General features: G+C 46.0%; 1 protein-coding gene across 1 annotated transcript; it reads left to right on the forward strand.

The window, feature by feature from the left end:
- Positions 1-12288: 12288 nt before the first annotated feature.
- On the forward strand, positions 12289-13886 carry LOC143903538 (uncharacterized). The gene is made up of 2 exons (XM_077417188.1): positions 12289-13000; positions 13303-13886. Exons 1-2 carry the CDS (start codon positions 12289-12291, stop codon positions 13884-13886), a joined length of 1296 nt encoding a protein of 431 aa, XP_077273314.1.
- Positions 13887-26163: the final 12277 nt, after the last annotated feature.

The raw sequence follows: 26163 nt of genomic DNA on the forward strand, positions 1-26163 counted from the left end.
GAGCGTTTGACACATGGCGGATCATTGCAGAATTTAGCGCAGCCTATAGCTTCGGAATTCAATAGTAGTTTTGCTTATCTGACGTTTAGTTCGTGTCATACTTACGGAAGTAGTAGGAGAAAGAATAAAAAATACACAGGACTCAGTGTCTCTAAATAACATACGTAAGAAAAAATCAAAAAAAATATATAAACTGTCTAATAAAGAAAATGTTGATAAAAATAAAATAACGTTATAAAATATAAATGCATTTATTTATTTGTTATTGTTATATTATATACTAACATCTATATACTTACTTTTACATACTTATTTTTTATGAATAGCACGGCTTCTAAAACTTAGAGCGGTCTACATAGTCCGATTTTATATTTAATATTATCATAGGTTTATATTAATAAGGCATTGCAACGGCCATTGTATCAATAACAGCATTTTATAACGTAACTAATGGTTCAATGAAGAAAATTTGTTTTCGAAAAAGAAATTCTTATTTCGTCGGCTGCGTTCCGACATCCGACTACGGCTGCGGTCCACTTGATGCTTACAAATGCTTCGAAGCATTCCTCTTCTCTTTTCTTTCAATGAAGAAAGAAGGAGAAGAAGAACGCTCCAAAGCATTTGTAGCGTCAAGTGGACCGCAGCCTACGACATACGACTGATTGTAGAACCGGCCTAATCAATCTAGGTTAATGATTTTATCATTTCAAATTATATCACGTATTTTTATTTACGTAGTCTTTTATTACTTTAAAAATTTTTAATTTTGTTTGTATTTTTTTTACATTTACAACTTTTCTTTACATTTTTTCCAATACTGCATTAGAATTTCGCGCTACATTTTCGCGCTCCGTATTTGGCCGCCATTATGCGCAATGAAACACCTTTCTTTTTATATCATGGTCGAGTGGGGGTTGTCTGCCCTGCGTGCGTTCGATCTTGATCTTCGATACGATTGTCGCTAGTGATTGTGCGCGGTGAGAGTTAGCGTGCATTTTATCCGGTCGCTCTACGGTTCAACCTAAGCGTCGTCACTTGCGTTCTTGACGAACTTGCGTGTAATTCTTGCGTTGTGGTCATTGTATAACTACACATGCAGCCTACGTGTTATAAGTGCAGGAAATCAATTGCTAATAGGTTGATTGAGTGCAAAGAGTGCAGAAAGGCATTTCATCCCGATTGTATTAGATCCTATTCACTGTCAAGGAACGCTGAGTCCTGCTGTATTTCTTTCTTAACATCATTGGATATACCCCCTCTTACACCAACACCTGTCACAACCGCGCTTTCATTTGAGTTTGAGAACATGGCTTCTTCTGCTGTCTCGCATACTCAGTCGACCTCACTGCCTGCGACAAATGAGCTTCTGCTGGGTTTGATAGAGCAAATGAAACTGTCTGACTCGAAGATCTCAGCTTTTATTGCTAATCAACAAAAAATTAATGACGATATCAGGAGATCTGATTTAAGAATTTCTGCTTTTATAGAGAGTCAGGAAAAAACGAATGAAGTTATTAATAGCAAATTAGATCTTATTAATTGCCTATCAGAAACAGTCGCCAACAATTCTCAGCGTATTTCCTCATTGGAACGTGAGAATGAGGCTCTTAAAAAAGAACTGCATGATTTAAAAATGTCTCGCTCGGAATGTCACGATGTTAGTGCTAATGAGTTTATTGTCTCCGGGTTACCGGAGCCGCTTCCGTTATCTCCTTCTGTGGCTGCGCGCAACGTGCTTTCAGCGCTTGATGCTGTTGATGTTTCGCCGCATATTCTTAGTGTAAGAGTTGTCCGCAGGTCTCCCCCTGATTCTGCTTCTTCACACTCTACTGCTTTTGCAGCTAGTAATTCTTTGTTTATTACTGTGACCTCTAATGCCGTCCGTGATCTAATTATATCTAAGAAGCGAGCTAAGGGTGTTCTTAGGCAAGGGGAGGTCTGCGGAAATGACTCCAGGAGTATTGTATATATTAATGAATTGCTCACTAAGGATGGCTATGAGTTGCTGCAGCGGACCAAGTGTATTGCTAAGGAACGTTCTTTTAAATATGTTTGGATAAGGCATGGGCGGATTTGCGTGAGACGATCAGATGGCTCGTCTATTATTTACATTGATTCAAGCGCCGATCTGACTCGCCTCGATTGACTTCATGAGATGCATCCACTGAGGTGTTCGAGTCGCAATGAGTCTGAGTTTCGGGTTGCTCAGTTCAACGCAAACTCCCTTCGTGGTCATGTTCGTGTAATTCTTCTCGGATACGTTTTGTTAAATTCAACGCTTATTCCTTTCGTGGACATATCGACTTGCTTGCATGTGAAATTGGATAACATTGTTACTGGTATAGAGCTTCTAGTCCTTTCATTTCTTATTATTAGCTCGTAAATTGCACTACGCCTTAGTTCTTAGTTTATATGCACTATTTAGTTCTTTTCAGTAATACTTGCTCCTTATATTTTATTCTTTTTCACTGTAGTCATTATTAGTTTAAGTTGCGTTAGTTCTTAGTTTTATAGTGTATATTATTGAGATTGCTGGTTGCTTGCCTTAAGAGAGAGAGCATGCATATCATGCTAGCTCCTGTCGCTATACTTCGCTTTTGTTTATATCACATTGTATCTTTGCATCTTGCAACTGCTATATATTATTGTAATTGCTGTGGTATTGTAACTGCTATAGTATTGTAATTGCGATATTGTTGTAACTGCTATATTACTTTTTGCCCCTTAGCCTTTGCTCGGGCATAATAAATCTATCAATCAATCAATCAATCTCTCTCTCTCCCTCTCTCTCTCTCTCTCTCTCTCTCTCCCTCTCTCTCTCTCTCTCTCTCTCTCTCGAACACATTGTGGCCGAACAAATTAAGGCCTATCTGGACGACCATGATTTGCTGGTGCAGCCGGCAGCTGCATTGCCGACGACTAACGACGACACCAAGAGACAACCCAGGATCATGGGGGATGTAGTGTTGCCACACCCCTTGGTGAAATACGATCAGGAAGAAAAGGGGTACAGACTAGCGTCACCACCCGAAGACAATGATGGACGAGCCAGCCCGGAGATCATACAGGCTCAGCGGCGTGTAGTCCGGGCGGCAAAGTTGAACGTAGCGACAATGGCGGAGCGATTGAGCGCCATGCGACGCGGGGCGACCATTTGAGGCGCCGTATGCGTAAAAATGTAGAGAATAGAATAAATAGGCTTAAGGATTAAAGATAGTAGATTAAGTATCAAATGACTAGGCACAAGAAAGTATATTTCTTATATTAGAGACATTCAGAGTTGCGTTTGTTTTCCTATACTTTACTTTTAGTTGCGTTGACGACAATTATGGTTTAAGTTTATGGAAACCCGTCCGAACGAGGAAAAAGGTTCAATTGCATTCAATAAAGAGTTTAAGGTTGGTTTGTTTAAATAAAATGCAAAATGTAATTTATCCCGAGTACCCAGCGAATACTAAAACAATAAATTAAGGACAAAGATTGAAAAGAGCGGGGAGACTCTAGTAGATAACCCCTGAAGGGGATGAGAGCTACTGACGCGCGGTAAAGGTGCGTTCACACGTACTAGGGGGTAACTAAATAGGCCGAACCACCGAGCGAATCGGGACAAAAATAACGCGAGCGAATCACGGAGATAAATAATAACGTAAAGCCACCAACAAAAGTCCGACAAAGTGTGCGAAAACGAAAATCGGCTTACCACAGGCGATGGTAAGCACATCGGGTAAATGAACAACGCGAGCGATAAAGTTACGATGCGAGGGTAACGGGAACACCTCGAAAAGAGGATTACCGCGAATAGATAACATAGCGAAATAATAGGTATCGAGATCGCATTACCATACGGGATGGTAAGAGAACCACGCGAACCACGAGGTCGCAGGACAAATTAAGAACGACATAGGGATAAGTAGGCCGCGAAAACACCGTGGACATCGGCAACCGATAGGAATAATATGGAACTCGCGAAATCGAGTTACCAAGGAAAATGGTAAACGGATTTCACGGAGGAAAAGCCGGAGCGGTAAAATCGAAACGAGAATACAACCGTCGCGGGCTAAGTAAACGAGCCCACACAGAACGATAGACCAATGTATGCGACAAGTGACCAGTGGTCATACCACGAGGCTTCACGAAACAGCGAGCGAAGCGTTAGCTATAAGTAATCCATTGTAAACGCGGGGTCCCATCTCTACCGCGAAAATTAAGGATAAAATCCAGACGAACGAATAATTAATTACGAATTAATGGAAATGGGACACCGGGTAGATTCTCGAAGGAATGTTCGAGAAAGATGAAAAACTTGTTATTGCGAGAGCCATTATCCCGAATAATAGGAAGGCGAATAATAAGACACAATAGGCCTTTTGTTCGAGGCAACATCTGCCTCAAAGGAACGCGGAAGCGATGTGTGTCACCTGGCATTGTAAGGCGAACAGGTGTGCAACAGATGTGAAGAGGCGGAGCCACGCCGAAGTGGGGAGGCAGCTCCGAAGTCGGGAGCCCAAGCGAAGCCCAAGCATCGAGGATTCCGCGCTAGAGCTTCAACAAGTACAGTCGATTCGGTCTTGAGAACCTTACGATCAACACTTAGACTCTGCGTAACATATCCCGCGGTAGACGCGTTAAATCTTAAGTCGGTCACGCGAAATTTGTACAACCTGAATTAAAATAAAATAGATTATATTTTATTTGCTAAAAGAAATCAGAGTACTCAAATTTATTCGTGTGCGGGTAACCTACCTAAAAGACATACTTACCTGATCCTGATACTTACCTGTGGGCGATCCCAAGTCCGTTCGGGGAGATCCTAAGTCGGTCCAGCGCAGACCCAGAGACACAGTCAGCGGTGCACAGCTGCAGTCCAGAAAAGGTCCGAGGTGCTTGGTCCATCGACGATCCAAGATCCAGCGGCAACGGGGCGACCTGAAACAAAAACAAGGAAAGAGGAATCAGCGAGGCGTCGAAAGGTTGGGAAAATCCTAATATCTAGCGTTATCCTTTCTCGTTTTGGGGGTTAAAATCGAGTGGCGACCGTGTCGGTGACACCTAAATCTAAATCGGGGGGAATATCACTCCTCCGTTCGGTTACACTGGATCCTCATCAAGCAGCCTACAGAAAGGACCACTCTACGCAAACCGCGCTGATTAGAATTCTTGAAGACGTGAAACAGCTAGGCCGCTGACGCTAGAAAAGTCACCATTGCAATCTTCTTCGATTTTTCCAAAGCTTTCGACAACGTAAATCATTATTTATTAATTGAAAAACTAAGGAGCCTTGGCTTTTCATGTTCGGCACTGCGCTGGATGTGCTCCTATCTCTACGATCGAAGGCAGGTGGTTCGCGACCCCGTCTCGCGTGCGACGTCGACAGAGAGGACAACGACAACTGGAGTCCCTCAAGGCTCTGTACTTGGACCCTTATTGTTGGACCCTAAAGTCCTTAGATTTTACAAATCCGAATGCCCGTTCATTGCGGGACACGATCTAATTGAACTGTCGCTTTCACTGGGCACGAAGTTAGTCGCAGAGCGTACCATGGTAAGGCGCTGTTATCGAGCTATTGATGCTGATGAATTCCTTGACCATCTTCAGTCCTTAATTGAGAGTCCTGAGGTTTTGGCTTGTGTTAGTGCTACCTCTGATTGCGGTAATGTTCGTTACGACCAATCGTCTGCGTCTCTAGTTGATAGATTCTGCTCTGTACTGTCTGAGACTGTTCTCAATACTCTTGATGTGGTTGCACCAGAGCGTGCTTTTATCATTAAAAAACTCCCTGTGCGGTGGCTTACAAGCGATCTTAAGTCCAGAATTCTCATTTGCAACCAGGTTTACAAGCGTGCTAAACGTTCAAACAGCATACTTGGTTATTTCTTATACAGACAATTTCGTAACCAGCTCAACTTGGATATTAAACGTGCCAAAAGTGAGTTTCAATTTAACTCGATCTCTTAAAACCATTACCGACCCTGCAAAATTGTGGAGAGAGTTGGCACGTCTGGGTCTTGTGAAGTCTTCTTTAGTATCTCCTCTACATTATTTCACACCTAGTCAATTGAATGCACACTACGTCTCTGTTTCTGATGCTTATTCGCCTTGCTTATATAAGGACTTTATTTCTGCTATTGCTAGTGTCACTTGTCCATCCGAACGTTCTGAGTTTGATTTTTCTGCGATTACGCCTCTCACGATCTTTCAACTTATTTCTGCGAGACCACTTCATTCCTATGCGACAGGTGTGGATGGTATTCCTCTCTACATATTGCGGTTGGCGTGGCCTGCAATTTTGTCTTGTTTAAGTGCTTTTTGTAATTACTCCTTAGAACAGTCATCCTTTCCGTCTCAGTGGAAGAGGGCGCTCATTCGCCCTCTCTCAAAGACTCGCATTCCCTCATCCCTATCTGATTGCAAACTTGCCTGAGTTGTCTAAATTACTTGAACGTATTGTTGCCTCACAGATTGCTGACTATTTAACTAAGCATAATCTTATCAATACGAGACAATCAGCTTTTTGTCCGTATCATAACACTCAGTCTGCGCTTTTGTGTGTGTGTGACGATATAAAGAAAGCGATTGACTCTGGACTTGTTACAATCATGATCCTTTTCGATTTCAGCAAGGCGTTTGACACAGTACCACATCTCAGACTTCTGATTAAACTCAAAGAATTGGGTTTTTCTGACCCCACTCTTATCTGGCTTTACTCATACCTTACCGGTCGCTCTCAGGCTGTCGCTGATGATGAGGGTAACCTTTCCTCTTGGCTTTTTACTCTGTGTGGTGTTCCGCAGGGCTCTGTCCTCGGTCCACCTTTATTCACTCTTTACATTAATGACATTGGTACAGTCTTGACATATTCCGACTACATGATATTTGCTGACGATGTTCAAATTTATCGTTCATGTGCTCCTTCCAATTTCCTCCACAACCTTAACTTAATCTCCAAAGATGCAAACGCTATTTTCGATTATGCAAATGTCAATGGTTTGAAACTGAACCCTGCAAAATCCAAAGTCATTATTTTTGGCAGTGGAATAAATATCAACAATATTGATCTGAATGCATTACCACCTATTATTGTTAATCACACGCCTTTGCCATATGTAAGTGAGGTGAGAAACCTTGGAGTCTGTTTCGAATCGAATCTCTCTTGGAATAAGCATGTCTCGCATGTCTCGCAGAGAGTTCATCATGCGTTGTATAAATTGAAATTCAGTAAGAATTCTCTTTCCACCAAACTTAGAATTAAGCTGGTAACATCTCTGGTACTACCCCACTTGGACTACTGCTGTTTTGTCTATTATGGCTTGAGCACGAAACTTAATCTGAAGTTACAGAGACTTGTAAACTGCTGTATCAGATTTATCTTTGATTTGCGGAAAGACGAACATATAACGCAATATCGACGACGCCTAAGGTGGCTGTCCGTAGAAAATAGAAGATTGTATTTTCTTGGCTGTCAAATGTATATCGTATCATCTACATGGGCTCGCCAGCATATCTGAGTGAACTTTTTACTCCACTTAGCCCATCGCGCAGAAGACTCGAATTGCAAATTCTTCTTCGCAAACCTTCCATATCCCAGCTTTCCGAACGGAAATATATAGAAATTCTTTTCAGATATCGGCCATCTATTTTTGGCACTCTCTCCCGGACAATATTACATCAGCTACTATACTATTGCAGCTTTTAAGAATCTCCTCCGATCCTACCTGCTGTCATCCGAATTCTCAGACTAAGTTCCTTAGATATTTTAGCGTGTAGTTGTGTATAGAGTACTCGTAGTATTCTCTTCTCCTAGTATTACCTGCGTTCGATTTAGTTGCATTGTGTTTCTTTAATTTTAGTTTGCTTGTAGATTATGTACTTTTCTAGTATTAAGTTGCGTATAAAGTTAAGTTGCGTGTTACTGTATCTTTATCTTGTATATTACTATATTTTGCTATCTTTGCTCTTTAGCTATGCTTGGGCATAAATATACTTATCTATCAATCAATCAATCAATCAATCAATCAATCAATCTCTCTCTCTCTCTCTCTCTCTCTCTCTCTCTCTCTCTCTCTCTCTCTCTCTCTCTCTTCCTCTCTCCCTCTTCCTCCCTCTTTCTCTTTCTCTCTCTCTCTCTTTCTCTCTCTCTCTCTCCCTCTTTTCTTCCCTTCTTGTTTTTATATACAATTCTTTGAGATTCGGTCATTTGGAACCGGTTTCCAAAATGATCGGTAACAAAAAATAGTACACTTTATAGCACTCCCCGGGAAATTCTGTCCCTACTTCATGTATGATTCTTTGAGATTCAATCATCAATTATTTCCCGAAAAATTGAAAAAATTAAAAAAACCGGTTTCCAAAAAAATCGGTAACAAAAACTGTACACATCATGGCGCTCCCCGTTAAATTCTACCCCTACTTTATATATAATTCTTTGCGATTCGGTCAATTAATTCCCGAAAAATTGGAAAAATTTCTGATACCGATTTCCAAAAAAATTGGTAACAAAAAATTATACACATCATGGCACTCCCCGGGAAATTCTACCCTTGTTTTATATCAATTCTTTAAGATTCAGTCAATTATTTCCCAAAAAATTGAAAAAATTTTAGATACCGATTCCCAAGAAGATCGATAACGAAAAACTATACACTCTATAACACTCCCCGGAAAATTCTACCCCTATTTTATATACTTTTGGTAAAAATTCGGTCGAATAGTTCAAGAGTGTTACATACATACATACATACGTACATTCATTTTTATATATGTAGATATTTTGTATTTCAAAAACCGTGCCTTCGCCATATTAAATTTGTTGTTTTTGCAGAATCAATAGTACCAGCAAGAGAAATCCTCGATTCCAACAGCGAAAAACTATTCTGATGCTTAAGAAATTCCAGAATAAATTATGATAATAATAGAATAAATAATGATAATAATGTGCCTTATTAACATTGCATTTTTATTATTTAGGTTTTTAGATTTCATCTAGTACGCATCCAGATAATGTTCCAGCAGGTTGTACGCGCTTTATTTTAAATATTCCCCATCCTAATTTGTTCTTGAATGGGCTTTGGCAGTTTTCCTGTTTTTGATTGATTACTAGCTTTTCTCTATTTTTCATTACTAGAATGGTTCTTCTAAACGGGGCAGATTTTAATAAATTATAATTTTCTGTAATCAAGAGACACGGTAGTGTCTCGTGCCAAGTACACGCGGAGCGAGACCGACCGTGTAGACGGAGACTGGCTACGAAAATTAAAAATGATAAGGTGCAGTCAAAATTTGTATATAAAAACCTTCCTTACTATCTGAAAAGCACGTAGCACTGCAGCCAGAAGTCGCTCCCGGGGAGGGAAGCGTGGGCGGGCGGTCAAACGCGTTTATTTTTAATCAAAATAAAATCTTTAAGTGTAGTTCCGATATTTTGTGAAGTTATAGTTGTAAACTGTAGAAATTACGAAAAATTATTGCCAGAAGTCTAAGCCGGGGCTAAAACGTTGCCAGAAGTCGGTAAACTTGTAAAAAAAATTGTTTAAATTTTAATGACAAGGTGCAGTTCTGGCGACTTTGTTTTTATATTATTTGAGGCTTAAAAAAATTGGATATTAATTGCCAGAAGTCAAAACAATGGCTAAATATGTGAAAAATGATAATATCGTAAGAAGTCGGTAAAACGGAAAACAATTCTTTAAAATTTAAATAATAAGGTGCAGTTCTGGCAATTTGTTTCTTTTATTATTTATACTGTTAGTGAACTATATATGCAATTGCAGAAGGCTAAGTGAGGAAAATGCATAAAAAAACCATAATCATGCCGAGTAAGCGCTGAACTGTTAAAACCGTTAGGTGTTTGAAACACATTGTGCCAAATAAATTGCATATAAAAAATACACGTAGACACCGAAAACTACGGAGCGCACTATGTGGACCTCGTCATCGGCAACGTGGGACACCTAGACATCAAACTCAGCGTATTATTACACCTGGACACCGAAAACTATGGAGCGCACTATGTGGATCTCGTTATCAGCAACCTGGGACACCTAGACATCGAATTCAAGCTTGAATCATAAGAATTGACTTAAAAATTCCCTAGCCGCAGAATTAAAATTATTATGTCATGACATAATAAAAATTCGCTGAATTAAAATTATGTCTAGACATAATAAGAATTGGACGAATAATAGTAACCTTTCGAAAGTAGAGGTTTTAAGCTTGAAATTTAAATTTTATTCATTTTTAACAAAGTTACAGCTGCTCAAATTTTGCCTATTTTTAAAGATAAATTTAGTGTTCCTTCAATTTTTGTGAGAAATGTATAATTTGCTTTTACTTAAATATTATTAATTTTTATGTATTTGTTGTTATTGCTAATTTTGTGAATAATTAAAAAATAAAAAATAAAAATGTTTTGCAGATCTTTGCTTAACACTACAAAATAGGTGATATTAGTACAAAATTACTTTTTTCAAAAAAGGTAAAAAAAAGTGCCAAGTACACGCAATATATTTTGTAAATTCAAAAATCTAATCTAAGTGGTAGCTTTATATCTTTTTTGCAAAATTATATTATCTAACTTAACTCAAGTGACATGTATTTAAAAAAAAAGATGTGAATGCTTTATTTTCTTCTTCACAAAATTATATTACCTTACTTAACTCAAGTGACATGTATTACAAAAAAAGAAGTGAAATCTTTAAATTAAATTGCGTCAATTGTAAAGAGAATATGTATATTGCTTTGAAAGATAATTGTTATGCAACTATATACTATAAAGAAATAAAACCCAAGTGGTATCTTCGTATTCCTATTCAAGAGTCTTCCTATTCTAAACCCAAGTGATAATAGCTTCTTAATTTTTTTTAACAAATTTTTAATATTACAAAGAATCATTTGAATTACAAAGAATTAAAGAAGTAACAGTACAAAATAAAAATATTTAATTAAAACAAAATAAATAAATTTTTCTTGTAAAAAAACTTGGCGCTGCTTTTTTACTCCTCCCGCATTCTTTCCTAAATTATGTTTATTGTTTTTTATTAAATCAAAAATCTTAGTACTAATGTTTAAATTTTAATGTTTAAATTTCAAAGTTTAGCACAGCGCCAAGTTTCTTTACAAGAAAAATTTATTTATTTTGTTTTAATTAAATATTTTTATTTTGTACTGTTACTTCTTTAATTCTTTGTAATTAAAATGATTCTTTGTAACATTAAAAATTTGTTAAAAAGAATTAAGAAGCTATTATCACTTGAGTTTAGAATAGGAAGACCCTTGAATAGGAATACGAAGATACCACTTGGGTTTTAATTCTTTATAATAGTTGCATAACAATTATCTTTCAAAGCAATATACATATTCTCTTTACAATTGGCGCAATTTAATTTAAAGATTTCACATCTTTTTTTGAAATACATGTCACTTGAGTTAAGTTAGGTAATATAATTTTGTGAAAAAGATATAAAGCTACCACTTATATAGATTAGATACATGTCACTTGAGTTAAGTTAGGTAATATAATTTTGTGAAAAACAAATTAAAAATTTCACATTTTTTTTTTAAATACATATATGTCACTTGAGTTAAGTTAGATAATATAATTTTGCAAAAAAGATATAAAGCTACCACTTAGGTTAAATTTTTGAATTTACAAAATACATTGCGTGTATTTGGCACTTTTTTTTTACCTTTTTTGAAAAAGGTAATTTTGTACTGATTTTTATTACAGCCGTTGTCTTCAAATGGTTGTCTACCTTTTCTTGATTCTGATGTTTACTTGCATACTCTAACTCATCATTTTGCATTTCTAGCCCTGACCCTAAAAGTCACCGAGATCTTCTTATACATGCTACTATTTTCTACTATGTTCTATATGTTTATAATGTTTTTATTTCTATTTCTCTAAGCACTATTTGTTGGTAGACTAAAAAAAAAAGTTTTGCACGCTTTCTATTTGCTTGTTTTCAACTACTTGTGTGTAAATATGTTATTAACAATTTACACAATTACATTCCAAGCCGTGACTCTTATTCACAAGATTCTGCGGCGTCCGTAGTCGACGTGACAGTCTCGTACGACTTTGGCTGACAGAAGCGAGGAAACGGTTGAACATACGATAGTAAGAGCGGTCAGGGTTCTGTTGGCGGCTTACGCTCTAAGAAACTCTTGGCTTATGGCGTGAAGAGCACATGCTGTGCCATGTGCCGAAAGGGCCACTCACCTGACAGCCACAAGTGTACCAAAAATTGGTCAGGGAGTGCGAAATCCATAGAGGCAGATACAGCGGTTTAACTAATGGTGAAAAATCCAGATTTTAAAAAAGCTGGAATCCGAATAGGAACACTTATTGGGGATGAAGATTCGTCCACAATCGCGGCAGTCCAACGAGAAACTTCACATCGAGTCGTCAAGTGGTCAAATTCTAATCATGTACGTAAAAAGTTTATTGGAAAACTTTATAAGTTGGCCAACACCCATCGAGAGCTTGACAGAGGATCTGTCATCCCATATTTAAAGCGATGCTTCAATTATGCCTTAGACCAAAATAAAGAATATACTGAAGCTACGACGAAAGCTCTATTAAGCATTGCCGAGCACATATTTGGGAGCTATAGCAACTGCGGCACTTGGTGTGAGGCCAAAGACAATCCGGAGTACGTGTTTAAGAGTTTACCGAAGGGAAAACCTCTTTTTAGTAAAAGTCTGCAAACTGCACTTCATGGGGTCTTGATGGAGTTCACATCTCGGGTGTTGAAAGTTGCGCCAGGGGGATCGTCTCAACTCAATGAATCATTTAACCATATGGTGGCCACCAGAGCATTGAAGTCCAGACATTACGCATCTTCGCGTTCTATCCTTCTGCAAGTGGCAGCAGCAGTCTGTCAGAAAAATTTTGGACCTAAACACATTATCGATGTAAGAGTCGAAGCTGGATTACCGCCAGGAACAATAGCTGAAGAATACCGCCTACGAAGAGAGGTCTTGCAACGAGCAATAGCTGTAAAACGTACCACACTCGAAGCAAAACGCCGTCAATGTTATTTGAAAAATAAAAGTCAACGTATCACCATAGCACGAGAGAGCAGGGAAGGGATTACTTATTAATCGGGCATGGGACTGGATCTTCCTATCGAAACAACTTGTGAAATTGAAGAACCTCTCCGTGAAGACAGTCCGCAAGTCATCGTTAACATCGAAACTACTGGTCTGGCATCAACTGCAGACATCGTTCAAATAGCGGCGAAGTGTGGCGATCAGGAGTTCGCACGGTATACATGCTACCTTCCCAATCTATAAATTGTCATGCAGCAGAAAAAACTGGATTATCAGTGGTTGGAGGAGAGCTACATCATTACAATAAGGTAGTGACGACGATTCCACCACGAGAAGTAGGAGAAAAATTTATACGCTTCCTCGGAGAATGTGGTCCACAGGTGCTGCTGCTCGGACATAATATCGTACGCTTCGATGCACCGCGGATCATTCGTTGGCTACAAGGACTCGGTCTCTTGGAAAGTTTTGTCAAAGGTGTTTATGGAGTGTGCGATACAATTCCACTCATCGGACAAGGAAAAGTTAAAAAACAAGAAGAGCTCGCAAAGTTATATTTGAAGGGCGAGGAATGGGAAAGAATTATAGCTGGTTCTCACAATGCCTTAACTGACTGCCAGATCCTGTACGGTTTACTAGCTCATTTCAAAGTAAGCGATACAGCAATTACGGCCGGGGCTTTGAGATTGCAGACATTACTGCAACGACAAGCAATCGCAAAGAAGAAAGCGCAATTTCTAGAAACTCTTCAGTGCCTAAGAGATCATATTTCGAAGAACATGATCTCGAAAATCGCTGCTGCCGGTATCAATATGAACAGCCTTCGTGATGCGTTCAATTGATCTGGCGCTGACGGTGTCAAACTATGTTTGGCCGTAAGTGTCAATGGAAAACCCCGAGTAACATCGAACAAAAAGATTATCGATAAAGTCATCGATTTTCTTGCTTCGTCAAACGAGGAGAGAGGGATGGAAGTAAGGCCATCTTCTGCATCGGAGAACAATCATTCGCGTTTGCCACATACTGGGTGTGCTGCCTCGACTGGTAGTGCTATGCTGGTATGCTATATCTATTATACGTAAAAATGGCCAGTTAGCTTTTTCAAATAATTGGACTGACTGGGGTGTATACTCTGCGTGGAATCTTGTGGCATGTTCTCATAATGCTTGTTTCCATACAACTGAAAATGTCTGTTTTTATTGCTTTTAAAAGGATGCTAAAGTGACTCAATTACTGACAATTACAGTCAAAGGTCTAATTTTGAAACGGCTTTATAGATCGCAAAATCCTTTTACAGGAGTAAAGTATAGGTACTAATGAAAGGTGGGAATGTAAAATAATTAGTAATAATTGAAAAAAATTAAAAATGCTGTTACCTTATTTTCTAATATCAGAGAGAAACCTGAGAGAGGCCATCCAGGCATTTTTCGTCAATTTTTCTGTGTCGCATTTTCCGACGCGCCGCCTGAGAAAGTGCGCATCAACTACGTCGTTTCGCTCGGTAACCGCACATGGTTTGCGTCCGTGCTAATGGTTCGTGTCCGAACTAGCCAGTTAGAGGGGATATGCTGCGGCTGCGGCGGCCGCGCTCGGCCGGCCCCGGCGCTCGCCGCTCGGCAAGCTTCGAGCGAGGAGAGATGGACAGACATACGATTTACTGCCTCGGTTGTCTCCGTCTATGACGTAGCTGCTTCGCCGGCTATGCGACGTTGCCACGCATTTCGGGTATCGCGTACGGTGTCTCGCCGAGTGCCGAATCTCGAGTTGGCAAATCGACGAGATGCGCTACGTTACATTTATAAATATTTATAAATTATATAAATATATATATATATATGTATGTATATATATATATATATATATATATATATATATATATATATTGTCACGACTTTTTCACTCCCGGACCGCTCCGGGACGTGTGTCGGATCAAAAGGAGTAAGGAGAGCGGGATGACGGGCCTCTCCGACGATTCCCTCGCACCTCCGGCACTTCGCGAAACGAATTTACCGTTGGGCGCCAGACGCGTCAACGCGCGTCCGCGAAATCGCGAAAGAAAACCAACACGAGACGCAAAGCGAGACGTGCGGATGTGCGAGGAATCGGCTAGCTCGACCTAAGGGCTGGGGCGGAGGTGATGAAGGGCGGCGCGATCTTCGGCGGGGTGACACGCCATAAGGAAGGACACGACTCAAGCAATTAACAAATTAAAATAACATTTATTCGGTCGGTCAGACAATCATATCATCAGCCGCGCGAGCGCCAGAAATGAAATAAAAGAATTAGTAATAGCGTGGACGCCAGAATAACGAAGCGCGGCGTGATCGTATAATAAACGCGCAGAAGGCGCTGAGAGATACAGTATGACAAAACTTACAATTAATATAGAACCAACCGGGAACGCGAAATAATCACGGAATTCGAAAGTAAGATTTCGCAGGAAAGGTCGCGAAAGGGCGATACCTCCCGCTCGGAGCGCGTGAACGCAACACCGGGAGTCGTGCGAGAATTCTGTCGCCAATTATCTTAAGCCTAACGAAAGTATGAATCGGGGCGTAAGCCACGTCCCAACGTAATGAGGATCGAACGCAATACAATAACGCGAGATCAATTTCGGCGCGATCGCCAGGAGGCGCGAAATACTATAACAAACGCGAAAAGACAGACTTAATCTAAGTCTAACATTCTAACGCGAGAAATGACCCAAGGTAGCACCGGTCATTCGGGCGAAGACAATACTGTCCTCAGTAATTTCCGCACGCGAAAACGAGACGCCGGGACAATCGGCGTAACGCGAAATACTGGAAGAAACGCGAGGAACATGTGCGGGATTACCGCGAGCAATAATAACACGCGATCACACGACCGATTAACGCGACGGGTGTGCCGACGCACGCGAAACGCCGCAAGAGCGATGTTTAGTAATTTGATACGCCGGGAATACGGAAGGCGCGAGGCCCAACCACGAGCGCGGACATTATGCGAAACGGACACGCCGTAACAGACCTCGCCACGAATCTATCGCGATCTCCAGAGGCTCGCAATCGCGTCTTTACTTCAATTCCGCGGCCACGATACCATCCCGAGGCCCTTCGCTCTCGCTGTCGATCGCCATTCGGTACGCGGTCTCAAGGGACCGCACGCGTCGCGATATTACAACGTTATCCCGGACGAGAGCGTGCACCGGAGGGCGGCGTCGTGGCGTTACATTTCGCGATTAATTACTGCGGGCAACCTCACCGGTGTGATGTCTCCTCGTAGGGCTCCTTGCCGTCACCTCGTATGGAGGATCGCCGCAACGCAACAGATTTTCCCGACTCGGGGCGGCTATCGCGTAGCTTCTAAGGAAAACGTTCGTACTCGCCGACGGACGACCAGAGAGTGTCTCGCTATATTCGCTCGATAACGGAATCGATGCGGCACCCCCTTCCGTAGGGGCGTGCCAACCAATCGAGAGCGAGCGTGCAAGCTCGCGCGATATTCTCACGCAGGATCGTCGTAAGGTGGATCCTTCGGGGGCGCGCAACGGTCCCTCGGCGGCGTAGCGACTTCTACAATTTGTCCCTGGGCAGCGGACTGGACTTTGTTCTGGCCGGTGTGCTTCCGATTTGACCTCGGGGCGGTGGCCAGCCACCCCGTGGGCCGGTATTGCGTGGAGGTAAATTGCTGAGGCCGGGTTTTCCCCAGGCGCCTGGGGCCCCGCTATCGGCGGCCTTGTCCATCGCTGTCTCATTCGCCGCACGCCTGCCGCGTTGCTCTCGCCGCCCGGGATCCATGTAGCTCCCGCTTTCGCCACCCCTCCTCGGTCCTTGGTCCTCCCGGAACCCTCTCGGTCTCGGTACTCCCTCGAAGATTAGCCGTGGTGGGGGTGAGGCGCCGTACGCATTACAATTACACATGAAAATAAGAGAATAATCAAAACGCGGAAACGATATCGATTTTTGGCCTCTGGAGATCTCGTCGTCGCCTCTCTGGCTCGTCCCTGGGTGCAAATTTCCGCGCCTTGTGACGGCGGCGGGGCGCTGCCACGAAGCGGCGGGCCGCAACGTCACAACACCCCACCCCAAGAGGAAGCATACCGGGTGCGGTTGCCCCGCTCAGCCACTCGCCCTCCGGGGTGAGCATAAGAGCGCTCCGCGATCGAGATCTCCAGCTCAGGCCTCGGCACAGTAGAACGAACACAAAATAAGACGGCATAACACAAAAAAAAAATACGAATAAACTAACAACTACTCTTAGTCTACGAAATTCCTTTGTCCCATCCCCACGCCCTGTCAGACCTCGGAACTCGGATTCGGGAGCAGTCATCCACCGCCTCGTCTTTCTCTTTCGGATTTATCGTCGCGATACAAGTCGGACCTTCCTACGATTGCCTACGACGGCGAACGCCTCGCGCTTGCTGTCGACCGCTTACTTAACTCTACCTAACGCCTTTTTAAACGGGAGGCTAACTCCCTTTTGGGGGCCGAGTACGCCGGCAGTACTCGGCTAAGTTTTGCTACATCGTCCTCGACGAGCGGCCCTAACGCGACACCAACGTAACATGACGGGTCGACGGCATAGCGGGAGCGCGGCTTTATGCCTTATCGTGGCTTTATTACGTGGGGTCGGACCAACGCGGTACTACCGAGTAAAGGTGACGGGGTTAACGGCGGGATCCCTTATGACCCGTAAATGAGCGAATAACCGGAGGGTTCGGGGGGGGGAGAAGTTAGGGTTCTATCGCACCACTTTGATTCCTTTATCCCTTTATTCGCCTTGATAAAGGCGTTCATACAAAAATAAAAGATCGTTTACACAATAGGGTACCTCCTTCTTACACGCATCACGGAGGGTAAAGAAAGGAGAAGGAGACCGTTGATTACGCGAGCTGGGCGCGGTAGCCCAGAAAGACAAAAATAAACTATCCCATACTAAGGAGGAGAAAAGAAAAAAAAAACATTTTGTATTGGACGGTAATCGGGGGCGTAGCTTAGCGGCGGAACGTCCCAGGGGGGGGGGCCTCTCTTCCGGGGGGCCTCTTGGCCCCGGTCGTGGCCCTTGCCTTCTTTCCAGGGGCCCTCCCTCCTCCAAGCCTCGCCGCATTCGGGGCAAGTCCGGACCGTGTAGCCCCTTTTGCCGCACCGGAAGCAGTGTCCCTGCCGCCTAGGCTCGGGACACTCGTAAGCGAAGTGGGTGGGCAACCCACAGTTCCAGCACGACTCCCTCTCCGCTGGCCGGTATCCCTCGCGTTCCTCTATCGGGGGAGTCTCCGGGCCCGGGTCCCGCGGGGTGGGTAGCCCCTCGACGGTTTCGTATGCCTGAGGTCCCGACGCCGACGTTGAACGGACCCCTTTCCACTCGGGGGCCTGTCGCAGCCACCAGAGCATGTCTTCCTCGAAGGACTCGTCCTCGGTGTCGGAGATTCGGGCCGCTCGCCCGCGTCCGGCCTGGGTGCCCCTTTCCCAGGTGTCAGGGGCGGCCTGTGTGGCTTCACCCCTAACCGCCACGGTGGCCTGAACGGACACCGTTCTCCGGGCAGGCCCATCCCGCCTCTCCCTGCCGTCCGCGCCGGCAGGTCGCCTAATTATCCGAGCCATGCGGTCGTTCAGCGCCCACCAGAACCCTGGTTGAGCCTCCTCCACCCTAAGTAGCCGGAGAACCCATCGGGACACGCGTGCGGCCAACTCGTCCCCCGCCCGCCGACCATCGATCCGTCGATTTAGTCGGTCGGGGTCCGTTCCCATGATTAGGGTTAGTGAGTTAGCTGCTACGCCAGGTTAGGGGTTAGCAATGCTCGCCGCCTCGGTAGCCTACGAAACATACTCAAACGCAAGTCAGAATCTTCAACGAAGAGAAGGAATCAAGTGGGCGCGAAAGTCTATTCGTAATATGGTTTTAAATCCTTAACGTGGATTTTTCCAATCAAATTACCTAATGAATCGGCAAGTTCGTATACTACCGGCGACAGAATTCTTAGCACGGTGAAGGGACCATGAAATTTGGTCGCTAACTTCGCAGACACGTGTTGAGCGGCGGACGACAAGACGTGCTGTCGCTTCAACACTCGGTCGCCTACGGCAAACCGACGGTCTCGCCTACGCGAATTATAATACCGAGTTTGTTTCATTCGCGCAGTCTCCAAATTTTCGACAATCCAGGCCCGCAACTGGTGGATTTGTTCCATCCTTTCCCTCCAAATGGCGGGGTCGGAGTTCTCTACCTCGACCGCAGCGTCTGCTCGTTCGCGAAACAGATTAACAGGTTGTGGTTCCCTCCCGAAATTCAGAAACGCCGGAGTCGCTTGAAGCGAAGTGTGGTGTGCGGAATTATAAGCAAAACGAAATTCGTTAATGTTTCGGTCCCACTCGCGGTGGTCTCGACCCAAGAAAGCGGTAATCATCGTTTTGAGTACGCGATTAACTCGTTCGACGGGATTCGCCTGGGGGTGATAGGGCGGTACCGCAGTATGTTGAATTCCGTACCGTGTCGTTAACGCCTGTAATTCTCGGTTTAAAAATTCCGTGCCATTGTCGGTTAATAAGACGCGTGGTGCTCCCCAACGAAAAATAACGAGGTTTTCGATAGCTTCTCGGATATTCTTACCGGTCGCTTTACGTAGCGGACAACACTCAACCCATTTGGTGAACAAGTCCTGCATTACGAGAAGGTACGCGTGCCCCGACTTACTGGGCGGAAGCGGCCCCATAATATCGGCGGCGACAACCGTCCACGGAGCTTCGATCACTCGTTGGCCCATTAATCCCGCGGGAACATCCTGTTCTACTTTCGCTCGCTGGCACGTGTCGCACCGGCGCACGTACCGGGCGATCTCGTTGAACATCTGCGGCCAATAATACCTCGTCGCGACACGGCGATAAGTTTTCTCCACACCCAAGTGTCCGGCTTGAGGTGGATCATGGTTGGCGCGAATAATTTCATCGCGAGAGTCCCTTGGTACAACAAACTTCCATTGGTCGAGGTCATCTACGGTTTCGTTAATTACGGGATGGGGTCTACGAAAATATAACCGATCCCCCTCTATTTTCCATCCCGGAAACTTTTGCGGGCGCTCGAGAACCTCGTTAAATCTTTTCGCGTACCAGTCGTTCTCAACCACGGCGACAGCGCACAAGTCGTCATCTTGCTCGTAAATTCGCGAGAGGGCGTCCGGCACATAGTGCATCGCACCTTTTCTGTGCTCGATTCGGTAGTCGTATTCGAGTAACTCGAGAGCCCACCTCGCTAACCGTCCCGTCGGATTCTTTAAATTATGCAGCCACCGGAGGCTGCTATGGTCCGTTACGACGGTAAATCGGTAGCCCTCGAGGTAGGGCCTAAGTTTTCTAATCGCCCATATGACCGCGAGGCATTCCTGCTCGGTGGTCGAGTATTTTCTTTCCGCGTCGGACAAAGCCCTACTCGCGAAAGCTATTACGTGTTCGACTCCGTCTATTTTCTGAGTGAGTACTGCGCCCAAGCCGACGGAACTGGCGTCCGTTTGTAGCTCGAACGGGATGCTGAAGTCGGGACACGATAAGGTGGGTGGGGAAGTAAGACACCCTTTAATAGTCTCGAACGCGGCTTGCTGTTCCTCGCCCCACCCCCACGGCTGATTCTTTTTAAGCAGTCGCGTTAATGGTTCTAAGTGAGTAGCGCACTGCGGGATAAAACGGCGGTACCACGACGCCATACCAATAAATCGACGCAATTGCCGGAGGTTACGCGGCGCGGGATAATCCCTGATCGCGACTGTCTTATCGGGATCGACCTTTAGACCCTTGCGCTGCACCAAAAATCCGAGATACTTCACCTGCGAGCGGCAGAACTTACTCTTCTCGGGATTGATCGTCAAGCCCGCTTCGCGAATACGCTCGAAAACGCGTCCTAACCACTCGAGGTGTTCCTCGAACGTTTCGGTCGCCACCACGATATCATCTAGATACGCGAACGCATACGAATCCATCGCTGGTCCGATAGCGATCCGAAACAAACCTCTGGGAAAGTCGCAAGGAGCCCCCGTTAAACCAAACGGCATCCACGTTTAAAGTGAAACAGGCCCTTTCCCCGGCAACCGCGAAAGAGCCGTGATTTCCCCGGCTCTTTTGAGATAGCGGAATCTGAAAATAGGCTTGGCTTAGGTCAATGTCGAAATGTACCGAGCTTATTTCTTAATTTATCGAGGATCCCGTTCATGTATGGTAACGGGTACGCGTCCTTTTTCGAAAACATCGTTCACTTTTCGGAAATCTAAGCAGAAACGATATGTCCCGTTCGGCTTTTAATCATGACGACGGGTGTCGACCACTCGCTCTGCGACGGATTCAATTATACCGGCTTTCAGCAGGCGGTCTACTCTTCTCATAAATGGCCTCTTTGATTCTCGGCGACACGGGGTAACACCGTTGCCGAATGGGAGGGTGATCCCCGACCTCGATATGGTGTTCGGTTAACGTGGTAGCTCCGAGCTCCTCCGAATTGACCGTAGCTTCAGACGCTAAAAATTCTTGTAGACGCTCCTCCTGGCCCGGCGTTAATTCACTCAACCCGCAACACACGAGGGGCGACGCTTCCGGTTTCGCGCCCTCCCCCCTTTTTCAGCTAAGTCCGGTTCGAGACTTGCGGCCTCTCCCTCGGCTGACGCTACGCGCACGCTTGCGAGCGAACTCGAAGAACCTTTCTCAAAACGGTAACGTCGCGAAGGATCCTCGTCAAAATTCCACGTACCGTCTGCGAACTTCACGCTTAGGCTAAAAGCCTCCAAAAAATCCATTCCCAATATGCACGGCAACGCCAGAGTTGGTAACGAACAAATCATCATATTCAAGGTTTTACCCTGAACGCGTATCGGGACCTTTACCTCCCCCCTCACTCTCGCATTCTGATCGGTCGCGGTAGTCACGCGCCTCCCGCCCGTCCTCTTAAACGAGAACCCGAGCTGCTTAATCAACGCGGTGACCTCCGGACCCGCCAACGTACAGCTAGAACCGGAATCTACGAGGGCGCGGACTTCGTGTCCCGCGATTTGCACGCGTAGGAAGTTGAGAGAAGCTGAGCCGCCTCTACCACCGAAAGCGCTATACGCGGCATCGCGATCTCCCACCGACGACGAATCCCTGGGGCCGGAGGGGTAAGGAGCCGGGTGGTCCCAATTCCGCGACTCCGCTACTCGTTTCCCGAACATTTCGGGCAAGTACGGGTGGTGACCTCGGCCTTCCCGCACCGGTAGCAATGTCTGGTCGCAATTCCAGCACGTGGCGATGGGGTTCACGCTCGCGGAAGCCGGCGAATCACCCGACCCGCCCGTCGCAGGCGCGGCTGCCACGACCGAAGTATTCGCTTTCGGCCCGTTGGCCTTACCCTTCCTTGCACCTGTCCCGGTGTCGCTCGATTTCGCAGTGGACACGCCAAGCGCGGCCACGGAGTCGCGTTGGTCCCCCCCCCCGAATTGCGGTTGGCGCCCTTGGGCGCGCGGTACGCCAGATCCGGGAAGAAGGAGCGTTCCGGCGTGGGAGGAGCGCGATAATTCCGTGCGGCGCGGCTGCTAGCCTCCGCCCGAGCGGCCCATCGTTCGAGCGCGTCCATATCGTGAACCGAATCCCTAGGTATCTGGGTTTGTAGGCGGGGACGCAGGTGTCGGTGAGCGTAGCCGACCTTTTCCTCCTCACTCCACGGCGGCGATAACCGATCAAAAAGCGTATTTAAACACGTTAGGTAGTCCGTCGCGGTTTCGTGTTCCTTCTGCGTCCGTCGCATTATCTCGTCGCGAAGGGCGAACTGGAAATCCGGGTCCCCAAAACGTGTACGCCACGCGGTTTTAAACGCGGCCCATGTCGTTAGGCGTTCCCTCTTCCCGCGAAACCAATACAGCGCAATGCCCGATAAAAAGAACGGAAGACACCGCAAAATGTCCTCGTCCGCAACGGGCATCAATTCGCGGCCCTCCTCGATACGCAACAGAAAAGTCTCGGCATCCTCTCCGCGCGCGCCTGTGAACTTCAGATCCCATTTCCGCATGATATTATAAATGGCTGTCGCGGAGTTACCGTCGGGATCGTGCAAGGCCCTAGGCGTATGAATCCGCGAAACGTCGGAGTGATCACGATGCGCTCGCGCACCCATCGTAGCGGACGGACTATCGGGGCGAACGATTTCTACCGGGACACCGAGATATTCGGTATGGACCGGGGGGTTCGCTTCGGTCCCCGCCGTCTGGTTTAACTCCAGGTTCGTCGCGCGGTTTACGTCGACGTCGGCCACGCGGCTCGACTCTCGACGCGTGACCGTCACCAAACGCAACAAACGAAGGGTCAGCTCGGGATCGGATCCTTCGATAGATAGCTCGCGTCGACTCAACTCGGCGATTCGTTCTTCGCGCGAAGCGTGGATAATCCACTCGTCGGTGAGCTCGATTGGATCCATCTCGTCTATTCGAACTTTTATTATTAAATAGAGAACCTAATTTTCGCGGGAGCTAACGGAGCACCACTGTATCGCGGAAAGGGAATAATAGTACGCGAGCACTAATACACGGTCAACAATACACACGAAGGAATGTGAAAGTCTCTATTCAGCGCGAAATCTACGGAAGGCTACCGTATTCTCAAAAGAAAATAATAATACGCGAACACTAACACTCGCGAATGGAATGCGAAGGTAACGCGAGATAGGCAAATAGTTTTTCAGACGCGACAGCTCGCTGAACGTAAACACCGAATTCCAAAGCGCTACGCCGTATCGAATAATATCGCGAAATCACCGATCAGCCCACCCGAACACGGTTATTCGAATAAGCATCGAAATAATATTTTCCATTAAGCTGAAAGAAAGAGGTTAACACAGATAATATAGCATATAATATAGCGTCAATAATAATTCATACCAACAAAAGGGATCATTTATTTATTTCAACAGAACACAAAAAAAATCAATAAGGAATCCGCGAAACTCTTGTCACCCGCACGAAAATTATCGTAGCGTTAGCGCAAGCCCTTTACGTGCCTTTCGGCGATCTTTCGGCAGCCCCACGTTGGGCGCCAAATTTTGTCACGACTTTTTCACTTCCGGACCGCTCCGGGACGTGTGTCGGATCAAAAGGAGTAAGGAGAGCGGGATGACGGGCCTCTCCGACGATTCCCTCGCACCTCCGGCACTTCGCGAAACGAATTTACCGTTGGGCGCCAGACGCGTCAACGCGCGTCCGCGAAATCGCGAAAGAAAACCAACACGAGACGCAAAGCGAGACGTGCGGATGTGCGAGGAATCGGCTAGCTCGACCTAAGGGCTGGGGCGGAGGTGATGAAGGGCGGCGCGATCTTCGGCGGGGTGACACGCCATAAGGAAGGACACGACTCAAGCAATTAACAAATCAAAATAACATTTATTCGGTCGGTCAGACAATCATATCATCAGCCGCGCGAGCGCCAGAAATGAAATAAAAGAATTAGTAATAGCGTGGACGCCAGAATAACGAAGCGCGGCGTGATCGTATAATAAACGCGCAGAAGGCGCTGAGAGATACAGTATGACAAAACTTACAATTAATATAGAACCAACCGGGAACGCGAAATAATCACGGAATTCGAAAGTAAGATTTCGCAGGAAAGGTCGCGAAAGGGCGATACCTCCCGCTCGGAGCGCGTGAACGCAACACCGGGAGTCGTGCGAGAATTCTGTCGCCAATTATCTTAAGCCTAACGAAAGTATGAATCGGGGCGTAAGCCACGTCCCAACGTAATGAGGATCGAACGCAATACAATAACGCGAGATCAATTTCGGCGCGATCGCCAGGAGGCGCGAAATACTATAACAAACGCGAAAAGACAGACTTAATCTAACGCGAGAAATGACCCAAGGTAGCACCGGTCATTCGGGCGAAGACAATACTGTCCTCAGTAACTTCCGCACGCGAAAACGAGACGCCGGGACAATCGGCGTAACGCGAAATACTGGAAGAAACGCGAGGAACATGTGCGGGATTACCGCGAGCAATAATAACACGCGATCACACGACCGATTAACGCGACGGGTGTGCCGACGCACGCGAAACGCCGCAAGAGCGATGTTTAGTAATTTGATACGCCGGGAATACGGAAGGCGCGAGGCCCAACCACGAGCGCGGACATTATGCGAAACGGACACGCCGTAACAGACCTCGCCACGAATCTATCGCGATCTCCAGAGGCTTGCAATCGCGTCTTTACTTCAATTCCGCGGCCACGATACCATCCCGAGGCCCTTCGCTCTCGCTGTCGATCGCCATTCGGTACGCGGTCTCAAGGGACCGCACGCGTCGCGATATTACAACGTTATCCCGGACGAGAGCGTGCACCGGAGGGCGGCGTCGTGGCGTTACATTTCGCGATTAATTACTGCGGGCAACCTCACCGGTGTGATGTCTCCTCGTAGGGCTCCTTGCCGTCACCTCGTATGGAGGATCGCCGCAACGCAACAGATTTTCCCGACTCGGGGCGGCTATCGCGTAGCTTCTAAGGAAAACGTTCGTACTCGCCGACGGACGACCAGGGAGTGTCTCGCTATATTCGCTCGATAACGGAATCGATGCGGCACCCCCTTCCGTAGGGGCGTGCCAACCAATCGAGAGCGAGCGTGCAAGCTCGCGCGATATTCTCACGCAGGATCGTCGTAAGGTGGATCCTTCGGGGGCGCGCAACGGTCCCTCGGCGGCGTAGCGACTTCTACAATTTGTCCCTGGGCAGCGGACTGGACTTTGTTCTGGCCGGTGTGCCTCCGATTTGACCTCGGGGCGGTGGCCAGCCACCCCGTGGGCCGGTATTGCGTGGAGGTAAATTGCTGAGGCCGGGTTTTCCCCAGGCGCCTGGGGCCCCGCTATCGGCGGCCTTGTCCATCGCTGTCTCATTCGCCGCACGCCTGCCGCGTTGCTCTCGCCGCCCGGGATCCATGTAGCTCCCGCTTTCGCCACCCCTCCTCGGTCCTTGGTCCTCCCGGAACCCTCTCGGTCTCGGTACTCCCTCGAAGATTAGCCGTGGTGGGGGTGAGGCGCCGTACGCATTACAATTACACATGAAAATAAGAGAATAATCAAAACGCGGAAACGATATCGATTTTTGGCCTCTGGAGATCTCGTCGTCGCCTCTCTGGCTCGTCCCTGGGCGCAAA

Source organism: Temnothorax americanus, unplaced genomic scaffold (assembly GCF_048541705.1).
Source record: "Temnothorax americanus isolate GAGA-0224 unplaced genomic scaffold, ASM4854170v1 Scaffold105, whole genome shotgun sequence".
Taxonomy (NCBI): domain Eukaryota; kingdom Metazoa; phylum Arthropoda; class Insecta; order Hymenoptera; family Formicidae; genus Temnothorax; species Temnothorax americanus.